Source organism: Culex pipiens, chromosome 3 (assembly GCF_016801865.2).
Source record: "Culex pipiens pallens isolate TS chromosome 3, TS_CPP_V2, whole genome shotgun sequence".
Taxonomy (NCBI): Eukaryota; Metazoa; Arthropoda; class Insecta; order Diptera; family Culicidae; genus Culex; species Culex pipiens.
In genome coordinates, this window is record NC_068939.1 from 138,017,638 (window position 1) to 138,038,808 (window position 21,171).

At 36.1% G+C, this 21,171-nt stretch overlaps 1 protein-coding gene across 3 annotated transcripts in view; it reads right to left on the reverse strand.

Annotated features, from left to right (window-relative positions):
* LOC120428859 (putative epidermal cell surface receptor) overlaps positions 1-21,171 on the reverse strand; it is a 60,244-nt gene that overhangs the window by 35,084 nt on the left and 3,989 nt on the right. For all 3 annotated transcript variants that reach the window (XM_039593984.2, XM_039593983.2, XM_039593982.2), the window contains exon 2: positions 14,026-14,828. In XM_039593984.2, the coding sequence (XP_039449918.1) occupies positions 14,026-14,828 (803 nt within the window). The remainder of the gene's footprint in view (positions 1-14,025; positions 14,829-21,171) is intronic.

The following is a 21,171-nucleotide window of genomic DNA, read 5'->3' on the forward strand; positions in this document are numbered from 1 at the left end:
ACACAGGCACCGCACTACTGATGCCATTATTTAATTATAATAGCCAATCACCCCATGCACTCGAACAGCGACACAAAAGAGACGGAAAATAACACGAAAAAACAGGACTGCGCGTCCACAGAGGCACCGCACTACTGATGCCATTATTTAATTATAATAGCCAATCACCCCATGCACTCGAACAGCGACACAAAAGAGACGGAAAATAACACGAAAAAACAGGACTGCGCGTCCACAGAGGCACCGCACTACTGATGCCATTATTTAATTATAATAGCCAATCACCCCATGCACTCGAACAGCGACACAAAAGAGACGGAAAATAACACGAAAAAACAGGACTGCGCATCCACACAGGCACCGCACTACTGATGCCATTATTTAATTATAATAGCCAATCACCCCATGCACTCGAACAGCGACACAAAAGAGACGGAAAATAACACGAAAAAACAGGACTGCGCGTCCACAGAGGCACCGCACTACTGATGCCATTATTTAATTATAATAGCCAATCACCCCATGCACTCGAACAGCGACATAAAAGAGACGGAAAATAACACGAAAAAACAGGACTGCGCGTCCACAGAGGCACCGCACTACTGATGCCATTATTTAATTATAATAGCCAATCACCCCATGCACTCGAACAGCGACACAAAAGAGACGGAAAATAACACGAAAAACAGGACTGCGCATCCACACAGGCACCGCACTACTGATGCCATTATTTAATTATAATAGCCAATCACCCCATGCACTCGAACAGCGACACAAAAGAGACGGAAAATAACACGAAAAACAGGACTGCGCATCCACACAGGCACCGCACTACTGATGCCATTATTTAATTATAATAGCCAATCACCCCATGCACTCGAACAGCGACACAAAAGAGACGGAAAATAACACGAAAAAACAGGACTGCGCGTCCACAGAGGCACCGCACTACTGATGCCATTATTTAATTATAATAGCCAATCACCCCATGCACTCGAACAGCGACACAAAAGAGACGGAAAATAACACGAAAAAACAGGACTGCGCGTCCACAGAGGCACCGCACTACTGATGCCATTATTTAATTATAATAGCCAATCACCCCATGCACTCGAACAGCGACACAAAAGAGACGGAAAATAACACGAAAAACAGGACTGCGCATCCACACAGGCACCGCACTACTGATGCCATTATTTAATTATAATAGCCAATCACCCCATGCACTCGAACAGCGACACAAAAGAGACGGAAAATAACACGAAAAAACAGGACTGCGCGTCCACAGAGGCACCGCACTACTGATGCCATTATTTAATTATAATAGCCAATCACCCCATGCACTCGAACAGCGACATAAAAGAGACGGAAAATAACACGAAAAAACAGGACTGCGCGTCCACAGAGGCACCGCACTACTGATGCCATTATTTAATTATAATAGCCAATCACCCCATGCACTCGAACAGCGACACAAAAGAGACGGAAAATAACACGAAAAACAGGACTGCGCATCCACACAGGCACCGCACTACTGATGCCATTATTTAATTATAATAGCCAATCACCCCATGCACTCGAACAGCGACACAAAAGAGACGGAAAATAACACGAAAAACAGGACTGCGCATCCACACAGGCACCGCACTACTGATGCCATTATTTAATTATAATAGCCAATCACCCCATGCACTCGAACAGCGACACAAAAGAGACGGAAAATAACACGAAAAACAGGACTGCGCATCCACACAGGCACCGCACTACTCATTTTTAATCGAGTCCAAACATACAAATTATGATATTAAAATAAGAAAAAGACATTCCAATTCATTTTCAGTTAATTGAACTTTTATTTCGTTAAAAAATGAAGTTTTTTTGGGGTCAATATCGAAGGAGGAGTGACATGAAATTTAAAAAAAATATGTGCGGCGCCCTTATTTGTTTTAAGAAATATATCTAACTTAAATAAAGAGAAAACTATGGAAAATTGCACTGATTTTCTACTATGTATTGTAAATTTAATAAATAAATTTAATTTGTAAACCTTTTCAAAAGTTATGCTTAATTTTAAAATTTTGAAATTATTTTGAAATTTCACAAGGGTTTCATTTTTTAACAATCGAATTATCCGATTTTCAAAGTCTTACAAAGAACATTGTAGAAAATTTCTCAGTTTTTCAAAAATCTTTTTTTCAGGGCTGGCTCTCCTTCGTAAAGCATTGAAAAATTAAAAAAAAAATTCAGAAAAAATATCACCTAAAATCGGTAAAGTACTTATCGATTTTTATTTTATTTTATTGATTCAGCTTAAAAATAATGTTTTTAAGTTTTTTGACCGTCTTTCTAATATTTTTAAAAATCATTTATTTAAAAAAAAATCTCTGAAGCCAGATTTTGCACCATCATGCACTAGGGCCCAAAAATTCTTTTTGAGTTCAGTCCCCTTAACCATATAAAAAATCCGAAACAAAAAAAAATGTTTTTTTGGGAATCTAAATTCAATTAATAAAAGAGAAAAATTTTAAATTTTGACATGAAAACGAGGTAATGATGGAGGCCAGTTTTTCAAACGGTGGCAACTTTGCCGAAGACACAGCAAAAAATACGATGCAAAAGCATGCACATCACCTTCGTCAAAATAGACACTTAATATTACACACTGCATGTACCGTTTTTGCAAACACAAAAAAAAAGTTGCAACCCAGCACCAACAGCGCCTTAGCCCACTCGACCATCAGACGGATGAAAAGCTGAAAGGATAAACGCATATATGAGCTTAACATTTCGGTCAAGTAGGTTCCCATACTGATGGGCTCCATATTTCAGGGTGTAAAATTACATAAAATGGCATAAAATAATGCAATATTAATTTTAAACCCAGGGCTTTTACACGAAACTGGATTACTACTTTTTTAGCTGTGATAATTGATCAGAAAATCATATCTCAAGATACAGACTTTCATATATTTTTGTACCCATTTTTTATGACCATCCCGCAGAATTTCTTCTTTTGACGTATAGAATGTATGGACAAAGTTTCATCCAAGTCAACAAACACAAAGAAAAGTCGATTGCAAAATCGTAGAGAACTACTCTTCTGCAAAGGTTACCACGTGCGTGACCTGATTTAGGACTTTGTCACGATGGTGGATGCAACATAAAATGGGTAGAGAGTTTATTTTTATTTATCATCTGTTCTAAATATTTGAATTCCAATATTTGATCCAACAAAAACCATGAAAGTGAATCTGAGCCATATTAGGAACAAAGGTCAACAAGTTCCATTTCAGTTCAACCTATGCACTCTTGCAAATCTTTCGTACGCATCTGTCAATTCTGATAAAAAGAGCTCTGAAGAGCAGCGACCTCGTCGCGGAGCGCAACTGGTTTCCAAGTTGTTGCAGTTCACCTCCGAAACTCAATAATGAGTCCCCTGCAAACTGCTTCGCCGAATTGGAGCGATTTGAATGCGTGCGCGCGCGCTGGTTGGCGGGAAAGGAACCGCGGGCTGAATTCTCGATTAAATTTTCAAAAGGTCCTATCTGCATAGGAAACCCATGAGGGATAGGTTGTTTTGAAAATTTAATCTAGAATTCATCAAATTGAGATGAAACATGACTCAATACGATTCAAAAGGCGATGCACAAGGTCGCAGGTAATGATGGAGGGCACTTTTTCAAACGGTGGCAACATTATTGGATGGAGAAAACGTGTTGATTTTTTTTTTTGCGTGTGTTTTGATGAACAACCATCGATCAACGACGAAATTTTTGGTTATGCAAGTCGACCCTGGGCCAAGGTTGAGGGAATTATTGGTTTGTGCTTTTTTGAGTAATTGGATGAAAATTGGTACTGATCGTTCAAGATTTGTTCAGGGTCATTGGGTTTATATTGGAAGAAAATCCAACAAGTTTTAACTGATTTGTTTAAATTAGGCAATTTTATCTAGTTGTTTCAAACTATTCTTGTCCGTATTTATATTTAATAATTTCCTATTTTGTATACATTTTCAAATTTTTTAAATAAGTTACAAAAATGAAAACAGAAAAACACCAAAATACAAAAGAAACAAAAACTAAAGGTAAAGAAGCTTCAGAGAAATAATAATAGGAAGAAAAAATCAACCACGAATAATTGTGCAAAACCACTGAAGGTGTGAAACTATGAACGGTTGGCTACCAACGGGGGCAATATTTCATTTGCATGCGCATTCAAATGCAAAACACATCGCGCGCCAAAACCGGACGGATGAGTCAGTCAGTCTGTTCAGCGTGGTGAAGTGATGTCAACGGGCTTTGCGCAACGGAGAAGCTCCTCCCGCAAATCAAACCGTCGAGGCAATCGCTCATCACATCGGTCAACGGGATTCGCTGACCACCAGGTTAGTAATTTGTTAGCAATAGGAGGAGAGCGGTTTGGTGGATGATTTAGATGGTGGGAATTTGTTAGCACCGGGTAAGTTTTGAATAATTAAAAGATAAATGATTAACATATGAATTATCGTGATCAATCTAAAATATTTGGGGGTTTCCAGGTAAAAGAGCATAAGGTTAAAAAAAATTCATTGTGAAATTTTTTGAAAGATTTTTTCTTGTTTGTATAGGATATTTCTAAAGTAAGTCATTTAAAATACAGAATCCTGTCCGTATTTCGTCGCCATCGTGCTAACTTGTCGTACGTGCATTTTGGGCCAAATTGAGTTAAGAACGCCATTTTGTGCAGCTCACAATGCCTCACCTTTTGACCTTCACAGATCCCCAAAATTCGACTTCAATCCTGAGATATTCAACAAAAACCGAAAAAACTCCGTGCATTTTTGTCACTTTACATATGAAAGTAGTTTCAATCTTGTCGTGCTATCTTGTCACTCCATGAAAATTGATGTAAGTGCGACAAAAGGCCAAAGGGATTTCAGGCCAGGAAAGTCAGGATGCGTTTGTCGCACGTACAAGCTAGCCTACCGTAAACATTTGTAATTATAACTCGAGACTCCAGCAACCAACTTCAACCAAACTTTGGGACAATGCACAGAATGGTCAGCCAAACAAAACGTGTTTGTTATTGTTTACATTGCGTGCTCTCGTTTTTGTATATTCAAGGTCAAACATTAAAACGCGTTTTTCTCGGAACGTCAAAATGGCGGGTGCGACAAGATAGCACGACGACGTCGATTTGTTGAATTTCTCATAACTATACCTCAAATTCAAAATAAGGCCGTTGCAAATATTTGTTGAATTTTGTGTCCCTGGACTCCGACCAAAGTCGAGGGGAAAGTCTTAGGGTTAGAATACGCCCCAAGCATTTTTCCTGTCAGTATTAATAATTGCAGTACATCCGAGGACACCACAAATAATGTATTACAAAATTTAAAGCGACCAGCTCCACTGCGTTGTGTTTACCACAGAGAGGGTTCTGTGAACGGATCAAATTTCACAGAATTTACCGGAAAGAAGGGATGCGCGGACATACCGTACCAAACGCTCCGAATCAGTTAGGAGTGTAAATTTGGCAAATAATGATATTTTTAGTGAGGAAGTGGCATTGGGAAAATTGCAATTAGGGATTGGGAAAGTGGGGTTTGAGTCGGAGGATTATTTAATTTATGATATAATAATATAGGGGAATATAATCATCTTTAACAAACAGCTCAAATCTTACAAAGACAAAACCAGATGCTGTCCCGATTGTCAGATTCTAAGTTCTTCACTGAATACAGGCCGATTGGACGACGTGGAAGTACTCCTTTTGTACCGAAAGGAGGTTCCGAATGGTCCGCTGGTTACATTTACAGTTCTGGCCATTTTCGGAGTCTGGGGAAGGATCATTTCATGAGAAGAACTAAACTTTTAGCAAACAACGTTGAGTTGAAAATCGACAGCTACAAAATTAACTATGTGCATTTTGATGCGCTAAGGCTACGTGTAAGGTTTTCGCGAAAAAGCTGGATTTAAATTTAGCCCTCTAAAAAATAGAGCCACATGAAAATGACCTCGCTTATGTAATTTTACTTATTAGCAATTCTCTATCATAACCGGAAATAGATTTTATTTGCATTTTTTATTTGGCTCAAACTTTGTGGGGGCCTTCCCTATGACCAAACAAGCTATTTGGTGTCATTGATTCACCCATACAAGTCTCCATACAATTTTGGCAGCTGTCTTTACAAAAATGGTACGTAAATATTCAAACAGCTGTAACTGTTGAGTGAATTTTCTGATCAATTTGGTGCCTTCGGCAAAGTTGTAGGTATTGCTGAGGACTATTGAGGAAAAAAATTGGTAGATGAAAAAAAAAAATTTGGCTTAGTATTGAATGGTTGGCCCTTTTGAAATGTTAGTCTTGATCTGGGTGCTGAATAGTGGTTCGCAAAACGGTCTCAATTTTGAACTGTCAAAGTGGAACCAATTTACTGTTCGCCAAAAGTAGAGAGTATTGTTATCGATCATTAAAAATGTTTTTTTTTTTGCAAGAATGAAAAATTAGTGGATTTTAAGGACCTGGAGTTGAAGTCAAGAAATCTTAAGAAAGTTGAAGGCGAGATCGTATTTTTTTTATAATTATGAATGAAAGTTATTTATGGAGTCGATGTGGTTGTATCCATCCAGGAGTTGTCTTTATTGTATGATTCCGTTGAAATCCTACCTAACCATCCACGACATCACAGAATGACACTCTCGCCGCAGTTCTTCGTCATTCTTAAAAAAGAAAAACATCTTCAAACCGATGAAACTTAAAAAAACACAATTTCCAGCATAAAATGACAAAAACTAGACAAAATAAAACACATACTACTGATTATAAAACAGCTATTTTACCAGTAAGAAAAAAGTCATGCTTGCACTTGAACAGTAGATGGGAACAAAGTGGGATCATTCGAAAATCACATTACGCATTCTCTCCATTCATCACCTAGGTCTTGATAAAAAAAATCAAAATATTGTTTACGAAAAGATCGGAAATTTCACGAATGTTTCATTAGGGTGTAATATGGTTGTTTGGAAAAAATAAAGTTGTTCAAATTTAGTGAGCACAGCAACTTTTCAGTTCCTTTTGGGGTCCTAAATAACTCCCCAAAGTTTGAGAACGATTGGTTAAGTCCCCACTTTGCGCAAAGCGATTCAATTTTCCATATAAATTTGTATGGGGAAAACCATTTTTTTTTTATTTTGATATTTCAAAAATCCACGTTTCACGCTATATTAAAACCGGATTGATATTTGATTGCTCTGAAATGTGCTCTACAACATCCCCGAAGAGAGTATGGTGCTAACTTGTTCCTATAAAAAGATACAGCGTTTTCAAAACTCGTCTAAAATGTGTTTTTTGCTCAAAAATCACGTTTTAGACGAGTTTTGAGGACGCTGTATCTTCTTTCAGGAGCAAGTTAGCACCATACTCTCTTGGGGAAAGTTGTAGAGCATCTTCCAGAGCATACGAATATGAATCCGGTTTTGATATAGCGTGAAACGTGGTTTTTTTAAATATCCAAATAAAAAAAAAGGTTTTTCCCATACAAATTTATATGGAAAATTGAATCGCTTTGCGCAAAGTGGGGACTTAACCAATCGTTCTCAAACTTTGGGGAGTTGTTTAGAACCCCAAAAGGAACTGAAAAGTTGCTGTACTGGAAAATCGATTTTGTTATTACACCCTAACGTTTCATGTTTAAACATTGCAAATCGGACCATTAGTTGCTGAGATATCGACATTAGAAAATGGTGAGTTGTTTGGGTGAGACTTAGAAAACTTCAATTTTCATGTTTCTTTTTCTTTAAGCCGCTGTATCTCAGCAACCAGAAGACCAATCTTCAATGTCTCTTGGACAATTTCATAGAAAATTTTCTGAACTCTTCAAAAAAAATATTTTTAGAAATGGTCACTCATGGTCACTTCTTTTAAAAATCGAAAAACTGCAAATATTTCGTTAAAATCAAACTGTCGGTGGCTATATCTTGAAAACGGAGCCCTTTATCAAAAAATCTGTAGAGTACTTTTCAATTGCGAATTCAATTTTGAATTAAAAAAATCGGGCAATTTCTTTTTGTATTAATTTTTTTTTCCATAAATCACTATTTTTTCAAAAAATCAAAACTCGGCGGCAGATTTTTTGACCTATACTTCCCTATAGCTCAAAAGTTGCGGGTTTTGATCCCCTTAAACATATAAAAAAATCTCGAAATTGAGTTTTTGTGAAAAAAAAGATCATAAAAAAATCAGCAATTTTTTTTCCGTGTACCTATTTTTTTCTCAATAGTCCTCAACAATTCCTACAATTTTTCCCAAGACACCAAATCAATCAGAAAATTCACTCAAAAGTTACAGCTGTTTAAATATTCACGTACCATTTTTGTATGGACAGCTGCCAAAATTGTATCTTAAAATGGGAAATTGTCATCTTAATTATGGTTTGCAGAAAATGAAATGATTTGTTTTCGCTGCTATTCGGATGTTCGAGTATTCAACAAACTCCAATGGTGCTCAGCTGTTAAGGTAATCGATAAACCTCTTAAATAAACTGATTTTTATTAAGCTAGAAATCCCATTTAACGGCTACACTCTACCTCGGATCACTTTCAGAAGCGGTGGCGCCAACAACACATTTACACGGACTACCGCCTTAGTTAATAGGTCGTTAAAAGCGGCACCCAATATTAATAGCTCCAGCCATACAAGTGCCCGTTTCAACACCCTGCCATTACGCTTAGGCTGCTTGCACTGAAAAGTGGACCAACCCCATTTTCTTCACCCTGATAAGAAAATCATCTCACCCACTTATGCTAACTAGTGGCTTGTACTAAGGGCCCTTGGGCTGAGGTCTTTCCCATTGTGCACTCGTGTGTGAATGCAAGACCTTGAACTTAAAAAGTAAATAAAGCCTACAATCACAGCTCTTATGAAATTCACACCCAAGCCCCCTCAACCTCCAGTCTGGTCCATTGTTATGATGATCTCGTCAGCGGGTTTACACGTTCATCATCATCACTATTATCTGGTGGCCATCTGGTGGCGAGTTACGACATTGGCCACGGACACCTCGCAATCGGCGCGGGCCACTTGCGCAAGCCGCAATTTGAAATGCGAAAATGATTTTATTTCTGCGCCCATTATTTGGTCGACCAATTTCAAAACAGGATTTTTATCTCCGAGTTGGTTTTTTTTGCTGTTCCGGTTCCGTTTCGAAAGCAATTAAAAAATTACCATCACCTGGGCCATTAAATTCGGGTGCTGCGAAAAATTATTCAATCGCAAAAGTTGAGCGTTTCAAAACTTCACAGAAAAAAATAATGTAAATTTGGAAGCTTTAATTTTGGAAGGTTGAATATTACCTCTTTTATGATGTAATTTTACCTCAATTCAGACTGAAAAAGTGACATTACACCAGAAAAGTGGTAAAATTACACATTTCCAGCGGTAAAATTACACCTTTTTTTCTGACATAAAAGATGTACCTCTTCCCAGATGTAATATTACCATGATTTTTTTTTCTGTGTTGTCTAATTGGGCATGCGAGACTGATTTTGGACAATGGGACCGCGGCTCGCGAACTAATTAACATAACCTAGAACAACCAGCACCCGTCTGTGACAACACTGCTAGTTGTTCAGAAGAGGAGTAGTTTAAGGTTTTCGTTACGGGGTCGTAATTTAATTGCCGGATTTGTTGTGGAATCGGAGTGATGGATGTGGGACAGGAAGCTTTGGGCAACCGTATCGAAACAGGTTTTGACTTAAATGGTAGGACTTTGTTTTGAGATTGGACATTAATTATCAATTATTGGCAAATTATCTTTGAACATAAAATTGTATTTAAAAGTGATAAAAAAACTAATAAAGTTGCCTCATGCATTCTATCGACAAATTACTAAGAATTTACAAAGCAATTAAAGTAATTAATGAGTAATTTCAGTAATTATTTAATTAAAAAAACTTATTAATTCCAACAGTTAGGGACCATCCACAAACCACGTGGACACTTTATTTGAAATCTAACCCCCCCCCCCCCCTCGTGGACAATTGTCCATACAAAAAAAAAACCTTTTTTGTATAGAGCGTGGACAATCGCTATACACCCCCCCCCCCCTCACAATGTGTCCAGGTAGTTTATGGATGGTCCCTTAGAAAGAAATAATATTTTTATTGCGTCTTTTTGAGATTAGTTAACAAACTATATTTTTTACCTAAAATAATACTGATAAAAGGTTCGCTCGCTACTTAAGGATCAGCAGATTAAAAAGAATCATATGATTGTTTTCAGTTTCATTATTGATTATCTAATTACTTATTTTTTAAATATTTTTCAAAATCAAATTTTTGAAAACTTCATTATAAATAAGTAGCGACAAAATTTTACAAAGTTGTTAAATTTTGAAAAAATTTCATTATATTTATATAATCTTGGATAAAAATGAGCCAGGGAAATGGAATAATCAAAAACATAAATAAACCTTAGAAAATTTTTAATTCATTTTGCGGATATAAAATGAAATATTTTACAACCATGTATTACTTTTTTCGTATTCTCAATTAATGAAATCAACTCAAACAAAATAATTCAAAACTCAATTTCTGCCACGTTGATTTATGAAGCAGAATAATAACAAAAGGCAAACCCATGTTAAACTTCTGTTACAAGTTATTCTCTTAGGTAGTCGTGAATTTGTTCTGCTCGCATTCTCTGTGATTTTCTCTCTTGATGAGTGTAAAAAGAAATTCTGTAAATGAGGAATTTTCTATAAAACTATGAAAACAAAGCTTGAAATTTTAATTAACTAATTTTGTTTATTCAAAACCACTCGTTCGAAAAAAAAAAACGTTGTTTTGGTTGCTTTTTGTAGTAAAAAATATTTTGAAAAATCGGAAGATCGACAAGTCTTGCATAATAATAAAAACTTCAAAGCATAATAATAAAAATATTTCAAGGCGAAAATTACTCAAGCCATATTTGCTTTTCCAAACTTGCTATATATTTTTGAAAGATTTTGCAATTTTTGTTTGCGATTTTCAAATTTTCTGTTTTCGATTTGGAAGAATCTTTGCCCATGCATTCCATATGGCAAAAGAAGTCATTTTGCATCATTCGTTTTTCCATACAAGTCTCCATATAATTTTGAGGCTGGTCATACAAAATGTGTACGAAATGTATGAAATTCCATATTTCGACCAGAGATTTTCTGATCGATTTGGTCAACATTGGCAAAGTTGTAGGTTATGATTAGGACTGTTAAAAAAAAAAACACGGAAAAAAATGACTGTATCTTCAACTTTTTATCATTAAAAGTTGATTTCCCAAAAACAAAAATTTTTCAATTTTAGAAATTTTGTGATGTAAATAAGGGTACAAAAAATCTCATCTTTTGAGTCATATTATAAGATGGTGATGGAGATGGAAAATTTAAATTTAAGGAAAATTGTGCATCAATCAAAAACGTTGCGTAGTAGGGTATATGGCCCTATTTTGGACCTACTATGCAAAGCGTAAACACATTTCGCATGGTTCTCAGGAACGGTCTAACTAATTTGGCTCGTTTCAGGATTGTTTTGTGCCTTAATTTATGCTTAACAAAGTGTACTATTGAAAATTGAAAATTATTTAACCATTTCATTGTAATAAGCATTTCAAGTAAAACATTTTTTGGATGCTTTTTGGGCTTATTGAATGTTTTTTGAAGACATCGCTGAACCTATTTTGGACCCACACTCTGATTGGTTGAAATTTGGACAACTCGAATTGCGGCGTGCGGCGGCAACACACACACTTACAACAACTCGGTTTGATAAACCAAAGGGCCTATCCACGATTATAATTTGGAAAATATTTATTTCAGAAATTAAATAATTATGATAAAACAATGGATTTGAATTTGAAAACGTGTTTTAATTATATTGAATGGAAACTCACGCATCTTTAGCAGGTCTCTGTCCTATTAACAATTTGCGTATTCTTACGACCTAATTATTCAAGCATTAGAACATAAAAGACAACCCGTTATTAGTCGCAATAAAAACACCTTTACTTAAAATTAAATGAATGACACAGATACATAACAAGTAACAATGAAAAAGGGTTCTAAATTTTACGCAGAGCTTAAGTTCAAATATGATTAAACAATCAAGAAATTTTAAAGGGAGATTATAGCTTGTAACTTAGTGCGAAATTTTCCAGTAAAGAGCATTTAAAAGACGTGCAGATGACAATTTGAAGCATTTTTTATTTATATATCGTAAATTGATCGAGAACTGATCGAAAAATTGATTTGTTTATAACTAGCGCTTAGGATCATTTTAAAACGAACTCAAGTTTTTTTTAATTTAATTCATACGACTTTTTCAAAAACCACTCGTAAGCAATGTTGACAGCTCCTGTCACGGTGACAGCTGACGATTTAATGAACTAAACCCTTTAGGTTTTTCAATCGTTTCCCCTTCAATTCCAACAGGGTAGCCAGTTTGCAGCTAAATTGGCGATAATGATGTTAAGACAAAAATAAATCAACATCAGTTTAAATTTTGGGATACTTTGCAATCGGTCCTAACAATCATCTAAATCATTTTTATCGTTTAAAAAACATATTTTCATTGTTTTTGTTAATCATTTGCTTTTTAAAGCTTGGATTTCTTTCAAATAATTACAGTAAAGGAATGCAGAATGCAATTCAAAATATTAAATTAAAAAAAAAAATCAAGTAACTTCAATGAAATATCGAAATAAATTGATAAACAAAACTGGCAACACCTTGTTATACATGTGTTGGTGATAGCCTTGAACCGACGGCAAGTAGCTCCAAAAACTGATCCAACGCGGCTGATTTGAAAAAATATTTTGAATTGAGTTTTTTTCGATAATAGAATAGTTATTTCAATGGTTTAGGGACGAAAAACATAAAATAATTAAATAGACAACAGTTACATTGCTCTGAAACCGGACGAAATTGCTTGGTGTCAGTGCAAAACAGAAAAAATCATCGAGGTGTCGCGAGCCAAATCTGATAAGCAACGAGGCCGGAATATTTGGACCTAATCGATGTGCTAGGAAAATGGTAGGAAGTACGAATGGCATTGGAAAAAAGTTACTGAAAATGCGGAAATAATCAAAAATGTTAACATTTTTGGAAGAGGTAAGCTACAAAACGATCCTGCTTACATTTTCTGTTGGTTGGATTCAGTGATTTCGTACTTTAAAAGCCTGAACTACCTCGATTAATAAAAATAGGTCCAAAATAGGTACTAGGTCCAAAATATATGACCCTATTACCTACCTCCGTTTTTTTCATTTCTTGATATGGGACCATCCATAAACCATGTGGACACTATTTTGGAAATCTCAACCGCCTCCCCATCGTGGACAATTTCCATACAAATAAAATCTTATTTGTATAGAGCATGGACAATCGCCAAACCTCCCCCTCCTCCCTTAAGTGTCCACGTGGTTTATGGATGTTCCCTATGTTTAAGTGGACTATAAGTGCTACCTTTTGAGCTATGATTATTATTTTAAATTAGTGGTTTTCAGAAAGTTTCGGAAACTCCCTCCAAAAAAAATTATCTAAACATCGGTTTTGGATGAAAAATTGAATTTGGAATCAAAAAGTATTTTTGCATTATTTTTTTATAAAATGCAAAAGGCTGTTTATAATAATTTTAATTCATTTCTATAAGAACAGAGCTACAATATAAGCTTATTTATTTTAAAGAAATACCTTAAAAAAATTAACATTATTTTGAGACCATCAGTTGAACAAAAGAGTAAGAAATCAATTGAGTTCAATAATTTGAGTAATTAATGTGCGGACTGGCAATAAACCTGTAAACCATTACAAATTCTATTTTTTTTCTATTTGTATTACAGTTTCAATTAAAACAAATCCTAAAATTGCCATAAAATTACTTGGCTGCAAAGCGTTCCGCAAAGCCATACACAAGTACCTCATCAAACAGGCAATAAAATTTCACTTCACTTCCCCAAAACGATAACGACTCCACACTTCCAGTTTATTGCCAATTATTGACAACACACACCACTTACCTTGTACTCGACACCGTTGTAGATGCACTCGTCTACGACCATCATCATCGCCGTCTCGAGATCCCGTCCGGCCATCACTTGGGGCCCCTCCGTCGTGCTGTGATGACTCACGGCGTTCATCACATCATCCCCGGTCTTCTTCGTTTTCGAACCCTCTTCCTCTTCTTCCTCCTCCATGCTAATATCGGACAAATCACCGAGTTCCGTGTGCGCTGCAGACCTGGCTGTGGTCGTCGTCGAACTGGGTCCCAGCGTCGTGGCCAGATCCGGTGCCGTCACAAAGTTGATCGGACCGTCCGCCCCGAAGCTGATTGAGCGTCCTCGCGGCGTCACCTCGACCTCCTTCGAGCCCTCGCTCATCTTGAGCAGTTCCTCCGACGAGCTTTCCCCGCCCGGAACAAAGTGGTTCAAGATCGACGGGGGGTTGGCCGGGTCGCGGTCGTTGGCGACCTCCTCCGAACTCTTCACGTGCAGCAGAACCGGTTTGTTGTCGGCGCTCTGTTGTCTCGCGGTGACCTGGTCCAGCAGTTCGGACTCGGTGCTTACCTCATTCGCGCCGGATTCGGACGAGGTCAAGTGGGACGTTGTTGTGGTTGTCGACGTGGACGACTCCGTTGATGGAGCACCACTTTCGAGACTTTCTTTGGTTGTGGTGATGGTGGTCACGTCATTCTCGTGACCCGGAGTGGTACTGTTACTCAGCGGAAGAACATCCAGTGGTATCACAGTCGAGGAGGATTGGTCTGGATCGATGGCGTTGGTGAGGGTCGTGGTGCTGGCTTCGGCGGTGGTCGTGGAGAGGTCTGGAAAAGGGAGAGGGAGAAAAATAAATTTAAAAAAAGTTTATTTTCTGTACAGTGTCATTTTTCTATGAGCAAATCTCAACAAAATCGGCCGATTTTGTGCATTTTTATTTTTTGTATTTTGTTTATGTGTCTCAAACTTCGGTAACATACCGGGGTGACATTGATAGGATTTTAATTTATTTTTGGAATGTTTTCAAACTGTTAAGGTTTGCCTCAAGATTATTATTTTTAAAACATGTACTGTGGTAGGGCACACATGATCCATGCACTATTTTTGTAAAAAACAAGTTTTTTTTCAATAGTTCTTAAAAAATAATTGTGTTGAAAATTATTATTTTGAATTCCGGAGTGACTTTGATAGTCCTAGTTTTGCCTTCCTCACCTTAATGAGGAAAGGCTAAAAAATCCCTCGAAAAATGAACTTCTTTATTCGACCTCGTAGACCCACCTTCACGTATACCTCCCAGTCACGACGTTCCAGCAGGATTCTAGCAGGGTTCTTACAGAGCTGGATATTCTTACAGCATTCTAGCAGGATTGTTCCACCGTTCTAGCAGGATTCTGACAGAACCAGCTCTGCTAGAATATTTCGTGACTGGGCTATTGACTCAGAATCAAATTCTGAACAAATGTCTGTGCATGTGTTTGTCTGTAAGTCCGTGCACCGAAAAATATGCACTCGATTATCTTTGAACTGGCTTAACCGATTTGGACCGTTTTGGTCTCATTCGATCCGTCTTGGGGTCCCACAAGACCCTAGTTAATATTATGTAAGTTAGAATTATACTTCAAAAGTCATGCTAAAAACGATTTTAGCTAAACTTCGGAAGATTGTAAAAAGGGTGTTTTTTGAAATAAAACCCATATACATTTTTAGAAAGGTATTCAAAAGACATTTCCAACGAGCCCAAAACGTTGAAGATCTGACAACCCTATCGAAAGTTATAACCACTTAAGTGTTATTTATAACCTTTTTAGAGGCCGGATCTCAATATTTTGATGAAAACGTTGTCCGGATCTACCATGCGACCCATATTTGGATGGGTAATCAAGAGATCTTTTCAAAGAGCCTACCCTAACCCTATCAAAAGTTATAGGTACTTTAGTGTTTTTATTACACTTTTTTAGGCCGAATCTCAGAGATTTTGATAAAGTAAGTGTTATTTATATACTTTTTTGAGGCTGTGTAGTGTATTCACTTTATGAATGTGAGGAAGGCATCAACTACCTAAAGGTGGATTAAGTAACAGTTTTCTTTTTAAAATCAAATTGAGGATGTTAAAATTTTATTTTTACGTCAAATTTACAATCGCTAAGGTTGCTTCTATATTCCATAAAAAAACAAACTCATATTGAGTTAACTAAGTTTTTAAAGCATTTTAACAAAATACATTTAAATTTCAGGTAAAATTGATCACAATTTTGCCTCTTATTCGTAAAAACCAGTGTTGTTTATAAAATTATCGATTCACATTTTATATGAAACTTGTTCAACATTTGGCCTATAAATTTGAAGTTTCTTTGGAATAATGGTTTTTAAAACACATAATATTTATTATTTACAAACTTATTTTACCTTCTTCTAGTGAAAAATTGTCCAAAGAATCCGAAAATGCTTTCCGTTTTTCGATTTAAAATCAAGTTCATTGAGAAAATCATAACACTTTGAGAATATTAAAATAATGCTGTTCAACAACATTTTCTTAATTATAGTTAACTAATTATTTTAACTTTTAAAAAATTTATGAAAACTTCTTCTTGAAGTACTTTGAACCATTTTTTTATATGTTTTAGGTGAAAAAACCGCAAATTTCGAGCCATAGAGACAAATATGTTACCGGCAATTTAAAAATAATGCATTTTCTTAAATAGAAATAATTGTCAAAAACATTTCTTGACTTCAGTTTTTAATGTAAAATTTAATTTGAAAAGTTCTTTACAGATTTTTCGTAAAGTGCACCGTTTTCAAGATATAGCCACTTAAAGTTTAATTTTATTTAAAAAAAATCATGGTTAAACAAATATTCTGAAAATTTTGAAATATAGACTCGCAATTTAAATTGCGAAAGCCGGGACCGTGGTGTAGGGGTAAGCGTGGTTGCCTCTAACCCAGTCGGCCTGGGTTCGATCCCAGAAGGTCCCGGTGGCAAATTTTGTGACGAGATTTGTCTGATCACGCCTTCCGTCGGACAGGGAAGTAAATGTTGGTCCCGGTCTAACCTAGAGGTTAGGTCGATAGCTCAGTCCAGGTGTAGGAGTCGTCTCCCTGGGTCCTGCCTCGGTGGAGTCGCTGGTAGGCATTTGGACTCACAATCCAAAGGTCGTCAGTTCGAATCCCGGGGTGGATGGAAGCTTAGGTGTAAAAAGAGGTTTGCAATTGCCTCAACAATCAATCCTTCGGACACCTAGTTTCGAGTAGGAATCTCGTAATCGAGAGCGCCAAGGCAATGCTGTAGAGCGAATAATTTGAATTTAAATTGACGTAATATTGAATGTTTGACTCTTTCGAAATGTTAGTCTTGATTCAACAAATTTCAAAATATATTTTTCGAAAAGAAATATAAAATTGGGTTTGCAATCGAAAAGTTCTTTACAGAAATTTTAATAAAGTGTTTTGGGGATATTTTCACTGGATGTTTGGTTTCAACTAAAATTTAGCAGTTTTTCTATTGTTTTAAATAATGGCCATGATTGGCCATTTCTGAAAAAAAAAAAATCGTGGGGCTCACAGTTTTTTATGAATTTGTCAAAGAAATATGGAAGGTCTTGTTGCTGAGATACAGCCGATAAAATAAATAGAGAAATTGAAGTTTTCAAAGTCTCAACCTAACAGCCCCCCATTTAAAATAATATATTTGTGAAATTGTCTGAAAAATATTATGAAAATGCTGCAATAAAGACTAACATTTTAAAAGGGCGTATAATTGAATTAATTTTTTCGTCACCAAATTTTCGTCAAAGCAATTTCTCATTAGAATGGCATATTAGCCGTTTGGTTTTTTGGATCGTCAGCCAACCTATAACACTATTTTATTGATTTTCTTCAAATGATACATTGGCATCTGTTTTAGAACTTGTAGTGAAAATCTCGATTTTGCCAAAAGGTGTTATAAACCCTTTTTCAATGTTTGGCAGTTTACAGAAATCATCTACAAATTACTTATTGCATTTAGGGTAACATTGAATTTGCTTAAGTTTGCAGATTGTTTAATAACATTTGCCAAAATGTTAGTATAGTTTACCAATTTCAAAGTTTTAAAAATAGAAAACGCAATTATCACTTTTGCAAACCTGAACTGACAGTGTTGTTCAAACTGACTAAGTTCAATGTTCTTAAAAATTGATTCAGGCAAAAAATCCCATGGCTTTCGATTTTTTTTTAGTTAAGGCATCGTTCTATTTATATATTTATTTATTTGGCTAAAATTATAACTGATGGGGTAAATTGCTCATGTGATCCCAAACTCATCGCATATCTAGACTTGAGCGTTCTGTTTCCATTCGCTCACGATCCCAGGCTCAATTTGTTCCATGAATAAACGTGTTTCCATACGTGTTGGTACGCTAGCCGCAAAAAAATCAAGTCAATAATCGTTGTGCATGCTTTAGTTAAACCAACTGAACGCCACTGAATGATCGTCGAAAGTAGAGCATGACGCAAAAAAAAAAAAAACAAACAAACTGTGTTAATGTGAGGGGGCTTGTTTTGAAAATCAATGACGCTTCCCATTAAGGTGAACGTGTGGTTTGACGCGGCAGGGCTTAATGAGACTATAGCCCACAAGTGATGGGGTTTTTGTGTGGGGAAATATGCGTTTAATCGAAGAGGTACTGTCCCAATTGGTGATGTTGGGGCTAATTTGTATGCGTTTCTGTTGACTGGGTTAGAAAGGGATTTTTGTGATGATTTTTATCACTTTTCTGTGAATAATTTATATTAATGTCTTGGACAAAAAATAAACTTAATTTATGGTGGGCTTTCTAATATTCAAAACAAAATTATAAAACGAATTGATAATGTTAACGAGTCAAATTTAAAATATCAAAGCAAGTAAATAATTAATGAAATTTGAATCTAATTAACTTTAAAGGGATTTATTTTAGTTTGAAGAACTCTACTCACAATTTATACTCAAACGTAAAATTCACATTTCCCTAGTGAAAAACCTATATCACATCAAGTAAACAAGTCTAGAAAAAAACCGCAGACGTTCTAATGTTGTTGTTTATAATGTTTGTTTTGCTGCGCATGATGCCGCAGCAAAATGCCGAGCTAATTTAGCCTTTCGCTTTGAAGCTCGAAGGAAAACAGGTTTCCGCCGTTCGGACGTGTTTAAGTCTTTGAAGATGATGAGAGTAAAAGGAAGATACGGAGCATGGGGCCGCAATGAGAATGAGTTACGTTTATGTTTCTCAATCCGCGTAGATCACCCTACAGCGATTGATTGCGGTGAGATTGTAATGGAAAGATTACGCGTGGAATGTTGATAACCTTTCGTAGGACTTTACTTGGGTAATTTATGCAGTAAAGAAAAAATGAAATTGTTTTGTATTCCTCTTCATAATTTCAATATACACTTGAAAAAAAAAAGAAGTTCAAACAATTTTGAATAGGTTAAACAGCCCGTGGCTTAATGGTTACGGCTTCTGCCTCACAAGCTGAAGGTTCAGGGATCAAATCCCGGTCGGTACCTTTGAAATTTAGAATCAGGGATTGGAACTTTGAATATGAACAAAAACGAAACAGAATCAGGTGGGATTCGAACTCACACCTCTGGATTGATGGTCTGGGACTCTAACCAGTCGGCCATCTGAAGGTTATAAAACATGTTGTATTCTTCTCATATTAAATACGCTCTGATCCCTGATTTGCCTGAAGGGATTAGGATCCGTCTGGTGCTTGCTTCTATGTTAAGGCGGGGCCGGACAATGCCCAACGACCTCGGAATTGGGCCGCTAGGATCTCTGTCATTCTGAAATGGGTCGTTGGAAGCAGCGCGGGAGCTATCACCACTTAATACCCGGGACTGAGATAAGTTGTATCAGCATTCGGCATATACAAAGTCTGATACAAATTATACTTTCCCATAATTTCGCTACCGGTTAGCGGGTATTGGATTGGACCACACACACAGTGTTTGACCTTCAATACAAAGTTTCCGAACAAAATTATCAGATTTGTAACTTTCTATTAAATTCTCCCAAAATCAAAGTTGGAAGAACCAATACGACTGAATAAAAAAAATACAATTTGTCATGAAAATACAGCTACTTCTTGCCCAGAAACAAATTTGAGCATAATTAAATGCAAACCATAGATTATTTCGTTAAAAAGCTGTTCCCAAATTATTTTTTTCAATCCTCTATATTGAGCCAACACTGATACTTACACAGAAAAAAAATGATGGTAATATTCATCAGGAAATGGTGACAGATTTTGTGGCAAAATAAATGATAAATTTTACCCCAGAAAATGATGAATTTTCATCAGTTTTTGATGAATCTTCATCAGGTTCACATTTTTACATATTTTTTATGTAATATTACTTAAATAAAGAGGTAATATTCAACCTACCAAATTTTCAACATTCCAAAATTCAACTTTTTTTTTCTGTGTACTTTACGGAATTTGTTCAGAAAACTATTCTCTACTACAATGTGATTGATTCGAAAATGTTTCCCAATATAATGGTGTAATTTGACTGAGGATTAGGGTGACAAGAAGAATTGAAAATTAAAAAAAAAAATCTCAGGAGATACCCCCTGGCTCGATTCTTTAGGCAATAATAAGTAACTGTGCCAATTTTGAGCCAAATCGGTTAAGGTTTAAGGGTCGCTATTTATCGTTGAAGTTTATATGGGGAAAATTGCGGAAATGTATGGGGAAAAACATCGCTTCAGGATTTGGCTGCAGATAGCGCAAGTCGCGCCCAAAATAGCCTGAGTTTGATATTCTTCTAGGAAATTCAATTTCCTACAACTTTGTCGAAGGATGCAAGAAGATCCGAGTTGATCCTGATGAGTTAATACTTTACTGCCCATGATCGCATAAATGTCCCATATGCATTTTCATCACTTTTGAGTTATTGATGCAGTTTGGTTCAAAATCGTGTGCTCTTTCAAAAGAGCCTACAAAAAAAAATGATGGTAATATTCATCAGGAAATGGTGACAGATTTTGTGGCAAAAAAAATGATAAATTTTACCCCAGAAAATGGTGAATGAATTTTCATCAGTTTTTGATGAATATTCGTCAGGTTCACATTTTTACACATTTTTTATTAAATATACCACAAATAAAGAGTTAATATTCAACCTACCAAATTTTCAACATTCCAAAA